This window comes from Bombina bombina, chromosome 2 (genome assembly GCF_027579735.1).
Source record: "Bombina bombina isolate aBomBom1 chromosome 2, aBomBom1.pri, whole genome shotgun sequence".
In the NCBI taxonomy this organism is placed as follows: Eukaryota; Metazoa; Chordata; class Amphibia; order Anura; family Bombinatoridae; genus Bombina; species Bombina bombina.
The window spans coordinates 473756367-473775817 of record NC_069500.1 but is presented as its reverse complement, the minus strand read 5'-3'; the positions used below and the strand labels follow the sequence as shown (position 1 = coordinate 473775817).

At 40.0% G+C, this 19451-nt stretch overlaps 2 protein-coding genes across 2 annotated transcripts in view; one reads left to right on the top strand and one right to left on the bottom strand.

Moving 5' to 3' along the window:
* The window catches only part of MYO1H (myosin IH), a 372029-nt gene that overhangs the window by 275792 nt on the left and 76786 nt on the right, over nucleotides 1-19451 (top strand). Inside the window, 1 exon segment of the mRNA XM_053702119.1 lies at nucleotides 11196-11280. Within this exon segment, the coding sequence (XP_053558094.1) occupies nucleotides 11196-11280 (85 nt within the window).
* Nucleotides 10156-10615, bottom strand: LOC128649074 (UBAP1-MVB12-associated (UMA)-domain containing protein 1-like). The gene has a single exon (XM_053702120.1). The coding sequence runs from the start codon at nucleotides 10570-10572 to the stop codon at nucleotides 10156-10158; it is 417 nt and encodes a 138-aa protein (XP_053558095.1). The 5' UTR covers nucleotides 10573-10615.

Here is a 19451-nt window from a genome sequence, read left to right as displayed (position 1 = left end):
TAACTGTAAATGTGCCGAAAACATAGCTATACGAGTGTCTAAATGTTAATAAAAAGATACTTACCAATAGACACTCGTCCACTAGCATACAAGCAGCAGACAGCCAAACCAGTACTGAAACATATCAGCAGAGGTTATGGAATAGGAGTATATTGTAGATTCATAAAGGGAGGCAAAAGACAAGCCCTGCGACTAATTATCGATGGTTTATAACAAAAAATCCATGAGGTAAAAAAAATAAATCACAACCTATAACCCAAAAACATCCCTCTGACAAGCACTGTACTCTGAGGGGAAACCAGGCCTCAATATAGACTGAAAACCCCTCTCTCTGAAGAATCAAATGCACATCTTCACTTTTCAACCACCTCCAGCAGAGGACAAGTAAAGACTAAGGTATGTGTCAGGTGGGAGGGGTTTTATAGAGCTCTTGGGGTTTGAGGATCTTTGCCTCCTCCTAGCGGTAGAGAAGAGTAATTCCCAAGAGTAATAGATCGTGGACTCTCACCCACCTGTATGAAAGAAAAACACCAGTTACATTTTGATATTTCTGGGTTCCTGTTATAAAATGAGTTTGTTTTCAGTCAATAAAGACCTACCCCCAATTTAATTCTGTGAATGTAACGAAAACATAAAATCCCTTATCCACAATCAACACCAATTATTAGATATAGCATTATAGATCTAGCTATTGCACATTTTGGGCTAGATTACAAGTGGAGCGCTAATCTATTGCGCGCCCACAAACGGGCAAATTTTCCTGTTTTCAGGCACGTGATAAATAACCAGCCATTACAAGTAGCTGGTTATTGCTACCGCAAGCTTGATCTCTGGTTAACTTTCTAAAAGTGCCCCACATGCCCTCCAAATAGAGGGTATTATAGTTTCTTCTTTTAAAAAAAAAAAGTTGCATTTTTTTAAAATATAAAAAACAACTGCGGGGGCGGAGTTTGGCCACGCAGGCGGATGGCTGGGTTCTAACTGAGCTCCTAATCCCAAGGGCAGATAACGATATAAAATACGGCATAAGATGAACTTTCCTTAGCATTTCAACTAACCGTATACCCTTGTTAGTGGTCTGGCATTAAAAAACCCAACAAAGCTCCGCAATAAGTGGCCTAGGAGACGGTGAGGAGAAAGGCAAAGCCACAAGCGCAACAGCGGGGAAACCGGAAGCTAAGGAGGCCGCAGTAACTAGAAGCAACAAGGTACTGTGAAGCTGGTAATCACAACAATTGAGCACTTATTCCAGCTCATAAGAGCAACATACCTTGCGGCTCGCAATTATACAACTTACCTGAAGTGATTTGAACACTTTGGAAGCGGAGCGGCTACCCTGCCCGAGAAAGAGCGCCCACGTGGCTATGGAATCAAGCAACCGGACATAAACGCAGGAGACGGAACGGAGCAGCGCTGCAGCGGTAAGAAAACAGTCAGTCTCCCACAATTAAGGACATAATAAAACACTGACAGGCTCAACACCACTGGGGGCTCCTGTTATGTCTATACTCGCACCCTTCAGCGCCTATTGAACTGACCAGCTTGCCTCACGCTCGACATGGGGCAATAACATACCGATAGACACCCGCAGTGTAGCATAGCAGCAAGGCTTCAACACTCACTTTCTTCTGCGGGGAACCATACACTAATAGAGTGTGCCATATACAAGTGCCTCCTAACACTTACACACAAAAGAGGGGACATTATATATGAAGCAAAGTTTAATACCCTGACATACACTTTTCCCAAGGGGGTTGCCTAATAAAAAATCGCACAAAACAGAGAAAACCGCAGCTGCAAGACCGCTGAGCAGATATCTTAAGCAGCTGGATAGCACCCCTACACTACAAGCAAACAGCATGGATGCAGACCAACACCCCCATCCTAGCAGAGCACAAGCAGCACGGATAGATGAGCATACCCAACCCCTGACTAAAAGTGACCTCCAACACTTATCATCCAAAGAGGACATACAGGGTGTCCTGCAGGAGATGCACAGTCTCTTCGGGGACCTTAAAAAAGACATGTTTGCATTAGACCACAGGGTCACTAAGATAGAAAAGGACTATACAGCAACAGCCAACGCAGTCCAAAACAATGGCAGAGACCTACAGCAACAACAGACCACTATGCAGCTCCTATCTGAGAAATTGGAGGACTTAGAAAACCGTTGTCGTAGAAACAACATAAGGGTCAGAGGTGTTACTGAATCTATCCACCCTCCAGCTATCGAGGGCTATCTACAGAGCCTTTTCCGAACCATTAAGGGCACCCCGAATTCTCCTGATATTGTTATGGAAAGGGCCCATAGGGCCTTAAGGCCTCGGCCCCCGCCAAAAGGCCCACCCAGAGACATAATAATTAGGTTCCTTAATTTTAAGTACAAAGAAGACATTCTCAAGAGTGCCAGAGCTAAGCAGGTCATAATGCATGCCGGCGAGGAGATTCAGCTGTTTTCGGATATTTCGCCAACAACACTACAGAAGCAAAAAGAATTAGGTCATATAACCCAAACCCTCAGGGATCACAAAGTGCAGTATCACTGGGGTTTTCCGGTCTCATTAATAGCTACGCACAACAACAGATCTGCAGTTTATAGACCTGGAGGGGACCCACAAGCCTTTTACTCAGCGCTCTCAATAAAGGGGGACAACTCAGACTCTACTATGCAGCATAGCAGGGGAACCCCACTCCAGCCTGACTGAAGATGACACTCTGCTAAGCCCAAACTAAGTACTGCTGTCAGACGAAAAACTATCTGAATAATACTCCTCTGGACTCCGACAGCACAACTAAAATTGTATCCTTTTTTTACCTTTAACGCTACCTATTTTTACCAATGGGTCGCATATGTTTGAGATCTTACTGTCCTCCACCCTGTCTAAATGTTACAGTTTGTTATAATGATGATTGTTGAAAATACACCCATTTATGTTTATCATGCTAGGCCTGCCAGTCAGGCTCACTCATGAAAAGTTTTGTTCAGTACTTTTGCTCAGTTTATAGTATACAGTGGGACATCCCATCCAAAAGGTGAAGCACTGCTGCATATCAATCCTTTCCCTTCTCCCCATTCCCCCACCCCTCAACACAACCTCCTTCCCTATTTACTTCCTGCAAACCCTCTTAATCTAAATGTCACACTCTCCTCTCATGTGCTCACGAATACACCCTAAATAGAGAATATCATACCTATCTACAGCTCTCACTATTTATACCCGCCACAAGAAGTAGAATGGTTGAAACCTCGCATACCACTACTCTAACTATAAGCCTTAGATCACCATGGTATAGTTGACCAAAGCCACGCACACTTCCCCATCCCTTATGAGTTACAAACATTTACTATAGACCTCAAGTTACTTTACAATCTAGTTTTAGTTATTACATTGGGGAATGATATTCTGATCACTGGAAGGAAGACTATCTGTCTCCACTCTCCTCTTCACCCCCTCCCACATCCTCCCCTTTTATCCCTCCCACCCCTCACCCTTTATCCAACTCAGGCTTCACAAGTCATACCACCCAATGAGCTCCCACATGTATTATTAGTATTATTGTTACTGCCGTTGATTGTTATTAAAACTTGACGGAGGGGTTTCCCTCCGCCGAGAACACTAGTATGTATTCAGAAAGTTATCTGCCCTAGGGTTGCAACCCCGACAGACACCAATTTTACTGTGTGAATTGCTTGGCTATCTTTTTGATATTCAGTGCACCCACTCCTCTCTTGGTGGGGGTTAACTGAGTGTCTACTCAAATTTTCGTGATTTCTCTGCCTCTGGTGTCGGGCAGCCAAATAAAGCATCTCATCTTGGTTACCTCTTCTCCCCTACTTTTCAGCTCTCCCTCTTTCTTAATACCTCTCTCTTAAACGCTCAACTACTCTCTTCTCCCTCCTAACCTCATCCCCTTCTTACCCCCCCCCCCCCACTCCCCTTTTTTTTTTGTGTGTTTGGATAACTCCTCCTCTCTGCAGAATGGCTAGTAAAACAAGTAGATTCCGATCTCACTGCCTCACAATGACGTCTATAAACGTAAAGGGTCTAAATAGCCCCGGTAAGCGATCAATAGCTTTAAAAGACCTACAGCGCTTAAACAGTCAAATACTCTTCATACAAGAGACACACTTCCGCAGGAATAGGGAGCCAAAATGGTCTGACAGCACATACACCACCACATACTTTTCATCAGGAACAGAAAAAAAAGGAGGGGGGTATTTTGATACATAAAACAGTACCTTTCCATCTAACACAAGTTGAAAGAGACACGGACGGACGATACCTACTGGTAAAGGGCACACTTTATGACCACCCAATCACCCTTGTGTGTATATACGCCCCAAATGTGGTTCAACAACAATTTGTTAAAAAAGCGCTCAAAACATTACTTGACCACTCAAAAGGGCCCATATTTATGGCCGGAGACTTAAATCTCCCTATAGACTCGCAGCTTGACACTTCCAACGGGGTGTCCAACGTTCCCAATAAGACAGTCAAAGCCATAAAGAACTCCCTTGCTGATGTACAACTCCATGATGTATGGAGGACATTACACCCAATGCAACGTGACTACACATACTATTCTGCTCCACACAACAAATACTCTCACATAGACTACTTCTTTACGGACTCGACAGGACTGGACATGGTAGTTAATGCAAACATAGGTTCCATCACTTGGTCAGACCATGCGCCGGTAACCTGCAACATAGAGTGGCCTGACATCCCAACGACAGCGTACATATGGAGACTAGATGACTCCATGCTCGAAACCCCCTTGGTAGCTGACAACATTTGTAAATCCTTGACGGAATATTTTTCCCTGAATGACCCATCGGGTACATCACTGTTAACCACATGGGAAGCACACAAATGTGTGGTTCGCGGGGAATTTCTCAAACATAAGGCCAGATTAACCAGGCAATATAGGGATAAACACACAAATCTTCTGCAAAGGGTAGTTAAACTAGAAGCTGCACACAAGTGGGAAATGACATCCAAGACTACAAAAAACCTTCTTATAGAGGCTAGAAAAGAACTATTAGCAGCTCTCCACCTATTAGCAGCTCTCCACACACGCTTGCTTAAGACCAAACAAAGATATCATGAAGGGGGCAATAAACCTGGCAAACTGCTTGCTAGATCAATTTGTAGGACACAACTGAAAATGTACATACACTCCCTGACTTCCAAGGACGGCACTAAGATAAAGAGCACTAAGCAGATAGCGGAGTCCTTCCACACATATTATAGTAAACTATATAACCTGACAAAGGCAGCAAACACTGCACATACAACTGAGGAACTGCACACCCAAACTGAGAACCAAATAGGGGAATATCTATCTGACTTACATTTGCCCCGATTGTCCGACCCTGAGGCAAACAAATTAAATGCCCATATAACACTGGACGAACTGACTAAGGCGATCAAAGACCTTCCTAAGGGGAAATGCCCAGGCCCAGATGGCCTCACTCCTAGGTATTATAAGAAATTTCTCCCGGTGCTAGCCCCACACATATTACAACTATTTAATGATCTGAGAGACGACCCTAAGCTGTCGGAAGCTATGTTAGAGGCACACATCACGATTATCCCCAAGCCAGACAAGGAACCCACCTCCCCAGCAAACTTTAGACCCATTTCCCTACTAAACACCGATGTAAAGATATTGGCCAAAATCCTAGCAAATCGATTAAATAACTACCTCCCAAATTTAGTTTCCCCAGACCAGGTCGGATTTATACCAGGCAGAGAGGCGCGTGATAACACCACCAAGGTACTACAACTGGTCAACTTTGCGAGAGTCGAGGGTGTACCCATGGCCCTCTTCTCCACCGATGCGGAGAAGGCCTTCGATCGGGTCGGCTGGCCTTTTCTGCATCGAGTGATGGAATCAATGAATTTTGGGGAGCCTTTCTTGAACATGGTGTTTGCCCTATACTCATCCCCTTGCGCACGCGTGAGGGTGAACGGTTCACTATCAAATTAATTCCATATAACAAACGGAACGAGGCAGGGGTGTCCCTTGTCCCCGCTCCTCTTTGCCCTATCCATAGAGGCCCTGGCACACAAAATTAGGCACAATGACAAGATCAAGGGCATCAGGGTGGGTGATATAGAGCACAAGCAGGCACTTTAGGCCGATGACGTTCTATATACCCTCACGAGCATAGACACCTCAGTTCCAGAGCTCCTTAGGGAACTGGACTTATATGGTACAGTCTCAAACTTTCACCTCAATTTGGGAAAATCTGAGCTATTGAATATTACTGCCCCGATGGAGCAGGTGGACATGCTCCGAACAAAATATAATGTCCCGATCTCTACAACAAGCCTGCGCTATCTGGGCATACATATCCCATATAAATACCAAGATCTGTTTAAAGTCAACTATCTAAAATTAAAAGAAGAGATAATTAGAGATCTTTCATCATGGAAGAATAAACCGTTATCTTGGCTTGGCAAAATAGGAATCATTAAGATGAATATCCTGCCACGGATCTTGTATATTATGCAGGCAGTGATTACACCACTGCCGGGAGACTACCTAGCTCACCTGCAGGGCGCACTGGAGCAATTTGTGTGGTCGGGTGTGAAGCCCCGTATACCACGAAAAACCATGTATCTCCCCAGGGATAGAGGGGGGTTGGGTTTCCCTGATTTGAAGGGGTATAACAGAGCTATCATACTACAACACATAGTAGAATGGTCCAAAAACGAGGATAACAAAACTTGGGTTAAAATAGACAGTAAGATCTTAGGACTCAATAATGTGGGCACATTGGCGTGGACACCAGCAACACATCGCCCCAAAATATTGCACAAGTATCCTATCCTAAAGGAGATCTTTACGGAATGGGACAAGATAGTCTCTACTAGCGTACACATCACTTCAAAGTTTTCTCCCCTACTCCCGATATTCGAAAATCCACTCCTACCTTACTATACACTAGGGAAAAGACAACACTTGTCATACCCCCTTAGAGAGGGATGCTTATATAACATGATAGAAAATGGGAAGTTTAAACTGCAGCACCAAATGTCAGAGATAAACAACCACATCTTCTCCTCCTGGCTGAGATATAACCAACTCTTGCACTATGTCACACACTACAAGCATAAAGAACAGCTAGCAAGAGACCTAACCCCCTTTGAACGACTCTGCATCTCCAGTGCCCCTCAAAAATGACTGATTTCCCTTATTTACAAGCTAATCACGGTCCCCCCGGACCTTCCTCTCCCCACATACACACTGACCTGGCACAAAGAACTTAACAAAGACTATGAACAGGAGGAATGGCTCAGAGCATTCCGACTGGTTAAACGCTCTTCTATCTCAGCTACAGTACAGGAGATCCAATTGAAACTCCAGTGCAGATGGTATCTCACGCCAAAAAAATTGCATTGTCTATACCCAACGACTAGCCCCTTGTGTTGGAGGGGCTGCGGCGGAGTGGGGACACCTCTACATATATGGTGGTCCTGCCCAAACCTGGATGGTTTCTGGGCGGCCATATTCAGGCTAATGTCTGATATCTTGCAAATAGAGGTTCCTGTCTCGCCGGAGGCACTCCTTTTCTTAAAACTCCCTAAAATCAAAAGCACACATATCCAATCCCTCTTACTAATAATGCTTACAGGAGCAAAACGACTGATACCCAAAAAATGGAAATCAGCCGAGATCCCCACGATCTAGGAGTGGCGCACCTCGGTGACTGATTTGCTTACCCTAGAAAAATTGCACTACCTTAAAACAAACCAAATGGAGATCTATGAAATGATGCAAGCACAATGGAAGGGAACTCCGATCTAACTGAGGAGACTTGCAGCACCCAAGCACAAGACTCTCTAAGTCTAAGCCCTGCCATAAGAAGTTACTGATTGTTTGACCACCTTCTTCTTCTTTTTTTCTCTCTTCTCTCCTTTCCCCTCCCCCTTCTCTTCCTCCCCCTTCCTTTCTCCCCTCCTTTACCCCTTTTCTAGCTTCTTTCCTCGCTTTCCTATAGCTGCACAACTCTTTCTTTGAAAGATAAATTAAATACAATAATAACATCAATGGACTTTGAGGAACCAAGAATTATTCTTATCATTGTATTGCACCTTTATTGGAAAAAAATGACTTTTAAAATTTCAAGCTCTTTGGAGACATGCTGGCAATGAACAGCCATGGACTTTGATGCAAATAAGTCTAACCAACTTAAACAAAAAAAGGAAAACATATTGCCAGATGTAACTTCATTTTCTGTTAATGTTATTTATATTTGATCAATAAAGCTTGATTTGAAAAAAAAAACAAAAAAAAACAACTGCACAAAGCAGTTTTAGGGCTAAAAGATGGTGGGTGTGGGGGTGACTTTACATTGCGGTCTATGAGAACTGTGTATTCCCAGTAAATATATATATGTATGTGAATATATACTTCCTAGAAATGCGAACGCAAGCTCACGTTCGCATTGCGATCAACTTGTAATACCAGCGCACATTGGTGTGCGCTGGTATTACTCAGTAAAGTGCTAACATCGCTTTTGCGAAAGCGATATTTAGTGCTCCACTTGTAATCTGGCCCTAAATGAGTTGCACATAGAATTCTAACCTTAAAGCAACATAAAAGTGCAAAATATTAAAAAACAAGCATAAAATGTGTTGACTGCATATGGCTATGTGTGTGACCCCTGCAAAAGGTTTAAACACATACTTTAGAACAGCAAGACACTACTGGAACCTTGCTGGACATATTAGATTAGCCAATGACAAGTGACATACCCTTTTAGGGTATTTTCAATGCCTCAAACTAATTTAAAACATTTTTATTTTTTTTCACAAGTCCAGATAATACCACTTATTTTATTAGTGGAGATCTTTCTAATGGTATATAATGCAATTGAAAGTGAAATGACAAAGTAAACTAAAATCCTTCCTATGCTATTTGTGTATTGATTAATGGCTGTAACATAAAACCCCAAACGCAAGCGATGTACTCTATAGATCAATACATCTGCAATTATATTTTCACCACATTAATAATAAAAATATATATTTGTAAACAAAACAGCAAACAAACAAATTCAAGAAATGTATTTCCCATGAAAAAAGGTACCATTGAAACGGCTGTTGTCACAAATACCACTCCCTGCACTTATCCCATACATTGTATTTTAAATCACTACTGCATGTAACTTTTCTATAAACTATGAACTACTTTACTGCAAATACTTGGAACTGAGGTGGCCAATGACAAAAATGTTTCAAGGAGTTGTCCCTAAACACTGGTCACCGAAATAAAGAGATGAGGATAAGGCAGAGGCAGACCTGGTTTGTCTGAAAAGGTGAAAGCATTTCAGGTTATGAAAGGGCCGGCACACAGAGCACTACTGCTCTGCCCTCATTTGAAATGTCCTCCTGTAGAGGTGCAAACATCAGTCCAATGACGGAAATCATTTATAAATAGTTCATTAAGAGTCCAAGACTATATACATTACCTAAATCAAACATGCAGATATACTACTATGACATGGAGAAATACTTAGGATCTGCTGACAGTTTGTGTTAGTGAACTTGTGTTTATATATTAAACACTGACAGTGGGTTTTGCTTAAATATGCTGTACAATAGTTTTAAATAGTTAAATATAATTTCAAAAGCACGATCTGAAAATTAAATTATTGACAAAGCACACATAATAAGAAGAAACTGCTATTTTCTATCCAAATAAAACAATTCTAAACAACTATGTTCCCTGGATATCATGTTGTATTGGGTATTTAGTGGATAGCTGCATGTGTTTATTTTAAACTGCATTAGGCAATGTCCAAACCCCTGAAGTGATCTGGAGCCCAGAGAGCTGAGCTTTCTGTTTACCCCTAAATGTGGTGATATCACAGCTTGGAATGCAAACATTACTATTTAGATCCTGGAGACTTACAGTCTGCTTGAAAGGATGATCTGCATCATCACAGCTCAGCATGCAGGATTTAACAGAAAACATATCTCTGAATTAAAATGCTTGTCTGATAACAATCTGAAACATACATTAGTAGTCTTCTAAAATGTGTCTTGGTATTGTCTTTATGATAATATCCCATAAGCTTGCTAATTTAATACCTCTTAAAGTGCATATGTGAGAAATACACGTTTAATTAAATGTAAAAAGTTAAAGACTACAAAGGACAGAATTCTCCAAGGGGAAGTCATAGTGAAATCTTGCGAAGTTCTCTTCCATATTATATAATGGAACTCTTTCAGGCATCTCTTTACAAATGTTCTGCATCTCCTGGACATGAGGGGCTAAGGTGAAAGGGATGTCATTGAGGACTTCTGCCATTACTGCATTTCCTTCAGATGTTTGGCTGATGAGTTTATTGTTTTCAGACCCATCTCTATTTAAATGATGTGTAGTCTCTTGAGGTACCTGGAAAGGTGGCTTATAGGTAAAATCAGACACAGGAAAGGGAGGCCTTCCTATTCTTTGTTCATTAGAGGTCTGTCCGAGTAAAACAAAACCACCATCTTCGGTTTCAGGGACTGTGATTTTCTTTGCATCTTGGCTCTTCCGAAAGAAATTGAACATATTGTAGAACTTTTTTCAGTGGTCACACTCGCAGATCCAATACTATAGACAATAAGGTTTGTACCACTAATTTATAATTTTATTCAGTATAATTATTAGTTGGTTAATATTTTTAAAATTTTCAAAACATAGAGGCCTATTTATGAAATGTCTGTCGGACCTGGTCCGACAGATATCACTGAATGCGGAGAGCATTATGCTCTCCGTATTCAGCATTGCACCAGTAGCTCACAAGAGCTGCTGGTGCAACACCGCCCCCTGCAGACTCGCGGCCAATCAGGGAGGTGTCAATCAACCCGATTGTACTCGATTGGGTTGAATTGTGGCGATTCCTGTCCGCCTCAGAGCAGGTGGACAGGGTTATGGAGCAGTGGTCTTTAGACCGCTGCTTCATAACTGCTGTTTCTAGTGAGTCTGAAGACTCGTCAGAAACACGGGCCCTAAAGCTCCATTCGGAGCTTGATAAATGGGCCTCATGGTCTTTAAATTGGATACCAGAAAATATGTAACTTTACTCCCCTTTACTTCCTTTCCTGCCAGGTCAGGTTTCTATTAACAGAGGCATAATGCTTACTTTTTAAAGCATATTTAATTAACTATTTATATGACACATGTTCTTTCAGCTATCAAGTTGGAATCGTGCTGGCGTGGAGTCCTGGCCCGCAAAGCAGCGAAGAGGAGAGCATGGGCAGCTCAGACCATAAGGAAGTAGGTATACAAATTTGACGTTTCAGAACACAGAATAGTAACCACGATGGGAGAGGTTTGCACTATTCTAAAAACTTGGAATACAGAATTGTCACAGTCAGAGTCAGTTTGTTGCAATGAGAAACATCCTGAATCTATGAGGTACAAATCAATTTTTTTAGTAAATTTGCAAAGGAAGTTTTCACGCAAGATTAGTTATTGTATCACAAAGTTCATCTTTTATATTTAAGTCAGTACAGAGTTTCATTTCTTAATTCATAAAACTAATTCACATTCATTTTATTGCTGGCAGTAGAGTTCCTCTTAGGAACACATTATGGGAATGTCTATGAATGTTTTTGGCACAATGGAAAGTCTAAGGAACATAGACAAATGTAAAGGGTTGAACAAGTGTTAGAAAAATGGTGATGAATAGTGCAACTGGAAAAGAATATTAGAGGACTATTGCTATTATAAATAAGTGTTTAGGCATCACAATGACATAGTCTACAAAGAATTCATTTGTTTAATGCCCAGAGGTCTAAGAGGCTCCAATAAAATTTGATTTTTATTTGTATTTATTTATTATATATATGACTCAGATATTTAAAATGAAAGCTTCTCAGACATTTCGGAACATAGTGGTTTGTGTAACAGAAAGGTCTTTGGATCAATCTAAAAAAAAATACTTAGAAAAAGTTCAGAGAAGGGCCATAAAACTAATAGGGGAATGAAAAATTTAAGCTATGACAAGAGGTTAGCCAAACTGGGTCTGTGCTCTCTAGAAAAAAGGTGCACATGATTACTTTATATAAATATATTCAAGGCCCATATAAAGATATAGCAGAAGATCTGCTTATTCCAAGAAAATTATTTATGACAAGAGGTCACAATTTAAGGCTGGAGGAAAGGAGATTTAATCTCCTGCAACGTAAAAATAATTTTCACTATAAGAGCAATCAAAATGTGAAACTAAGGAGGTAGTAAATGCCAACACCTTAGATACATTTAAAAATGGTTTAGATATATTTCTGGCTAGAAACAGAATTCAGGGATATGATTGCTTGTGTTAAACAGGTCACATTTTTTAATGGGAACTCAATGGACTTCTGTCTTTTTTTCAACCTCATCTACTTTGTTACTATGAGCTCCATTTATTAAGCAGCATATGCTGCTTCGGAGGCCCATCGTTTCAGGCTCGCCTGAAACGGAAGTTAAGAAGCAGCGGTCATAAGAGTGCTGCTTCTTAACCTGTCCGACACTTTTTAGGTGGCAGATTGAAATCATTCTGATCCGATACGATCGGGATGATTGACAGCCCCTGTTAGGCCGCCAATGAGCAGGGCGGTGGCATTGCACAAGCATTTCAGTAGAAATGCTTGTGCAATGATAAATGCCAACAGCATATGCTAAACGCTATAGCGAATCATGTCCGCTCGACATATGGTAAAACTACCCCTATGTCTGTATAGGCATACCTACACCAACTACACCTCTATGTAAGGCTAGAAACTTACCTTTACTGCAGCCTCTTGTTTTTCATTAATAGATGTAAAATAATTCTCTGGTCAGTGAGTATACAAACAAAACTTTTTAAGACATTGTTTATAGGGCCAAGAATGTGACTGTACACCACAGGCATACAGAGCAGTTTAAGGTCTAGAAAAACAAATACTCCATGACTCTCAATTCAAACCTTGCCTGCACTGCAAGCCATATGTTTCTACCAGGTAACCAAGACAGGTGGGATTCTAATGTGGCTGGAGCCTGGATGCTAAGACCTGATCTGACTAAAGACAGCATTGGCAAATGTCAGAGTGGTCAGTCCAGCAACAGTAGATCATATTGAAAGCTGTCATAATCTTCTTTCTTACATTGTACAATAACACAAACTCAACAGGTCTCAGTCAAGCAATTTACTTTCCCTTACCTGTAGTGCTACAACCTACGGTAATGACTAGGTGTAATATCTCTTTAAGTAGAACCTCCCATCAACTGCTCACCTCTATTTAAAGCTCACCTTTCCACTTACAAATTGCCTGTTATTTGAAGTGTATGTCAAGCACACTTCTCTATCCTGCTTATACTCGCAGGTTATTTTCCTTTTCAGGTCAAAGCAAGAAATTGTTATCTAAAACTTTAACTTCAAGTTCTCTTCTAACTGGACTACAATCAAGACAAGTTGTTATTCTTATTTCTACAGAAGTCTTTCTTACAAGTTATCAGCTTAATCTCTCTGTTTGTTTGTATCCTCGCTTCACCGATAACCGGAAGTAAGTCACGCTCACACGCCGCGGTCTCACTAACCGCTCGAGTCTCTTCCAGGTAAGACGCTCTCTCCTGTTTTTCCTACAGCATCGGTTTGAATCGGATTAAGGTAAATTGCACCCTGACTGTATTTTATGCATACGAACTGTGCCAACAATTTACCGCATAAAACTGCTGTCATCTTCACAGATGTTTGTTGAACTGAATCACCAATCATTTTCAAGCTGACTAAAAGTTAAGTGTAATACCGCTTAAAGGATATTGTAAATATAACTTTTATTTTGGTGTGTGAGTGTGTGAAGATGAATGGATGAACGGAGACTCAGAGGATAATATCTAAGTTACAATTTATCTAACTGAAGTTAAACTCGCTATCTAAACTATAGCTCTCTATATATATTTGGTCTTGTTACAAAAGCTCTTTAGTTCAGAAAAGGCATATTACTCAGAACATGCTATCAAGTTTCTGATAATATCAACTATTTTATGAACAATAAGCTCACCGTATTTGATCTCTTTTACACAGAAATAGTATCCGAGACAATATACAAAAGAGCAACAAACACAACTCTTTACAAAAGTAACAAGTGTGTTACAGAAATAACAGGCCTCAAACTCTGCTAAGTATACAGTTTCACCATGGATGCACAAGAGGTTCAAAATGAAATTACCAACATTAACAAAAAATTAGACTACCTCGCCCATGGTTTAACTGAAGTACAAACAGAGAACACTGCATTAAAAGCATTAATTAAAGAATGTTTAACCCCTAAAGAGCTGGAGTTACCTGAGCCTCAGATTCAGCCTCCAACTCCATTTTCTGGAAAACGTGCTACTTTCAGAGATTTTAGAAATGCTTGTAACTTACTTTACTCTCTCAATCCCAGAACCTATCATACCGAGAGAATAAAAGTCTGTACCACCATATCTTACTTAGTGGGTGAACCCAGAACCTGGGCCAACAGATTATTTGAGGCAAATGATCCTATAATGAATTCCTTACAGGAATTTTTTTCTGCCATGTCCACCTTATATGAGGACGCTGATACTCAGATTAATGCAGAATCCAAATTACGTGCCTTAAGACAAGGGAAGAGGACCGTTGAGGAATACATAACGGACTTCCAAATGTGGGCCTCAGATTCCCAGTGGAATCAGATAAGCCTCAGAAACCAATTTAGGTTAGGCTTATCTGAAGGATTAAAAGATGAATTATCACGTCTAGAAATGCCTGAGACTTTATCAGGGCTCACTAAATTATGTATTACTTTGGACAGACGTCTAAGGGAGAGAAAGGCAGAAAGAATGGCGAGTGACAGTGTTCCAAGACGATCATATCCTGCACAAACCTCACAAGAAAAATCCCTCACCAACCCTGTACCTATGGAGATTGGGACTATTAGGGGACCACTTACCCCAGAAGAAAAAATAAGGAGAAGATTATCTAACCTCTGCCTGTACTGCGCACACAAAGAACATTCCGTTACTACTTGTCCTTTATTATCAAAACAAAAGAAGGGTAAGATACATCACATAAAACAGTTACATAAATCTATTAATACACAACAGTTAACTATACCTCTCTCCTTACAGTGGGATCAACACCATCTACAGACTGAAGGATTACTTGACTCTGGGGCGACGGGTGTATATATTAATACTGATTTTGTTGTTCAAAATAAAATTCCCACAGTGTGCAAAGCAAACCCAGTTTTTGTAAAATTAATTGATGGAACCTTAGTTAAACAGGGATCAATCACTCACCATACCATACCGCTCTTAATGGGTACTATCGGGGGACATACGGAATATTTATCTTTTGATATATTACCTATAGCTAACCATTCAATAATATTAGGCTATACTTGGTTGAAGACACATAACCCTGAAATAGATTGGAGTCAAGACACTGTACTCCTTACTTCTAGTTATTGTAAAACCACCTGTTACCCTCACTGTAACATAGCTACAATGGAACAGAGTGTACCATTGGTTTATCAGGATCTGGGAGATGTATTCGATTTAAGGGAAGCAGAAAATTTGCCTCCCCATAGGACATTTGATTGTCCAATAGATATTATACCAGACTCACAGATACCACATGGGAAAATATTCCCAATGAACCAAAAAGAATTACAAGATCTACGAACGTATTTAGACGAAAACCTCAGAAAGGGATTCATATCTCACTCTACTTCACCAGCAGCTGCTGGGATGTTTTTCGTTAAAAACAAAGATGGAACATTACGCCCCATTATTGATTATCGAGCTTTAAACAAAATAACGATAAAAAATCGGTACCCTTTACCTTTAATTCCTGAATTACTGGAAAGACTAACTGGTGCCACGATTTTTACGAAACTCGACTTAAAAGGGGCTTACAATTTAATCCGTATAAAAAAGGGTGATGAATGGAAGACCGCATTTCGCACCAGATACGGCTTATACCAGTATAACGTTATGCCGTTTGGATTATGTAATGCTCCAGCAACATTTCAGCATTTCATAAATGAAATTTTCCATGACCTCACTGATGTCTGTGTAATCATCTATCTGGATGATATCCTAATTTACTCAAAGAATTTAAAAGACCATGAAAAACATGTTCGGTGGGTCTTGACAAGGTTGAGACAAAACAAACTCTACGCAAAATTAGAAAAATGTATTTTTCACGTGTCTGAAATTAAATTCTTAGGTTATATTCTAAAGCCCAATAAGATTGAAATGGATCCACAAAAGATCCAAGCAATTATCAATTGGCCCAGGCCCACAACTCTACGCACACTCCAGAAATTTCTGGGGTTTGCAAATTTTTATAGGAAATTTATCAAAGATTTCTCTTCAGTGGTAAAACCTCTCACTCAATTAACTAGTAATAAACGGAAATTTCTTTGGAACAATGAGACTCAAGAAGCTTTTATTAAGCTAAAAGACCTTTTCACTACCGCACCTGTCTTAGCTCTACCTGACTATAACCAAACATTTATTCTAGAAGTGGATGCATCTAATTCAGGGATCGGTGCTGTATTGTCACAGCAAAACGTCATAACAAAACAGATCCATCCTATCGCTTACTACTCTAAAACTTTCCTACCTGCAGAAAGAAATTATACTGTCGGGGATAAGGAATTATTAGCGATAAAATCTGCTCTAGAACATTGGAGACACTTATTAGAAGGAACCAAAGAACCATTTTTGGTATATACTGATCATAAAAATTTACAATATCTGAAAACTAATAAGACCCTCTCATCTCGTCAGGTTCGATGGGCTTTATTTATGGACCGATTCAACTTTCAGATAACCTACCGGCCTGGAACAGCTAATGTCAAAGCAGACGCTTTGTCACGACAATACGAAAATAACTCAACAGCAATTGAACCAACACCAGTAATACCAGAAGAAAAATTCTTAGGATCACTCACAAACCTAGAGAAAGAGATACTTTCAGCTCTAACAACAGAGATAACCATACCTCACGATTGCATTAAAGATGAAACCACAGGTTTATTTTATCATAAAGGAAGACTCTATATCCCACAAAATCTACGTAAACTCATATTATCATACACACATGATAACATGCTATCAGGTCATACCGGTATTCAAAAGACCACCGAATTGACCCGACGTTATTTTTGGTGGCCACAGATGGAAAAGGTCATAACAGATTACATAACAGGATGTGATATTTGTGCAAGGAACAAGTTAGAACACAAGAAACCCATTGGATACTTAACCTCCCTACCTATTCCTGATAGACCATGGTCAGTCATATCCATGGATTTCATTGTTGAGTTACCTCTATCTCAACAATATAATACGATATTTGTAGTAGTTGATCAGTTGACCAAACTAGCACATTTTACTCCACTTAAAGCTCTACCCACTGCTATGATAACTGCTAAGACTTTCATCAGTTCTATAGTCAGATTACATGGTTTACCAACAACCATAATAAGTGACCGGGGCACTCAATTTACCTCCGCATTTTGGAGATCTATATGTAAGTTGTTAAAAATAGATGCAAGGTATTCAACAGTGTTTCACCCTCAGACTAATGGGTTAACAGAGCGTCTCAACCAAACATTAGAACAATATCTTAGATGCTACATTACACACTTACAGGATGACTGGGTCACTCTCCTTCCTATGGCAGAATTCGCATACAATAATTCCATCTCTTCCTCAATAAAAATGACTCAATTTTTTGCCACTTATGGATACAACCCTACTTCCATAATAATCACTAACACAACAGTTAATTCCCCGAGCGCTACCACTTTTGCAAATAATTTACAAGACAGACTAAAGATTCTAAAGACTCACCTAGCTGAAGCCAAGGACAGACAAAAATTTTACTATGATCAAAGAAGACGACAAACACCTGACTATAAAATAGGTGACCAAGTCCTTTTATCCACAAAGCACTTACGGTTACAGACACCTAGTAAAAAGTTAGCTAACCAATTTATAGGACCTTTCATTATTGACAAAATCATAAATCCTAACGCAGTGAGACTTCACTTACCAACACATTATCGAATACACAATACATTTCATGTTTCTCTTATAAAACCTTATAAATCAGATCATGAAAGATTAAAACTAACTCCTCCACCCCCTACATTTCTTGATGACCAAGAGGAATTTGAAGTGGAAAAGATATTGGATTCTCGAATCAGGAGGAAAAGATTGGAATATCTGATACAATGGAGAGGATATGGTCCTGAGGAGAATTCCTGGCAACCTCAGTCTGCGGTTCATGCATCTGACCTGGTTAAACGTTTTCATCGTCGCTATCCTTCCAAACCTCATCCAGGTTCTCCAGGGGTGCTCCCTTAACGGGGGGGAGATGTAATATCTCTTTAAGTAGAACCTCCCATCAACTGCTCACCTCTATTTAAAGCTCACCTTTCCACTTACAAATTGCCTGTTATTTGAAGTGTATGTCAAGCACACTTCTCTATCCTGCTTATACTCGCAGGTTATTTTCCTTTTCAGGTCAAAGCAAGAAATTGTTATCTAAAACTTTAACTTCAAGTTCTCTTCTAACTGGACTACAATCAAGACAAGTTGTTATTCTTATTTCTACAGAAGTCTTTCTTACAAGTTATCAGCTTAATCTCTCTGTTTGTTTGTATCCTCGCTTCACCGATAACCGGAAGTAAGTCACGCTCACACGCCGCGGTCTCACTAACCGCTCGAGTCTCTTCCAGGTAAGACGCTCTCTCCTGTTTTTCCTACAGCATCGGTTTGAATCGGATTAAGGTAAATTGCACCCTGACTGTATTTTATGCATACGAACTGTGCCAACAATTTACCGCATAAAACTGCTGTCATCTTCACAGATGTTTGTTGAACTGAATCACCAATCATTTTCAAGCTGACTAAAAGTTAAGTGTAATACCGCTTAAAGGATATTGTAAATATAACTTTTATTTTGGTGTGTGAGTGTGTGAAGATGAATGGATGAACGGAGACTCAGAGGATAATATCTAAGTTACAATTTATCTAACTGAAGTTAAACTCGCTATCTAAACTATAGCTCTATATATATATATATTTGGTCTTGTTACAAAAGCTCTTTAGTTCAGAAAAGGCATATTACTCAGAACATGCTATCAAGTTTCTGATAATATCAACTATTTTATGAACAATAAGCTCACCGTATTTTATCTCTTTTACACAGAAATAGTATCCGAGACAATATACAAAAGAGCAACAAACACAACTCTTTACAAAAGTAACAAGTGTGTTACACTAGGACATAAAAAAAGCATAGGATAATTATCTATTCAATTACTAATCAACTATTTACAGATCAAAGTTCTGTACTTGGCATATTGAGTGAGATTATATGTTAAATCAAAGATTTTTAAAAGTGTTTAGGGAACTGGATTGAAGCAAGATAACATAGATAG

Excerpts from the sequence above, each read along its gene's own strand:
- LOC128649074 (XM_053702120.1), bottom strand. The coding sequence starts at position 10,572 with ATGTTCAATTTCTTTCGGAAGAGCCAAGATGCAAAGAAAATCACAGTC.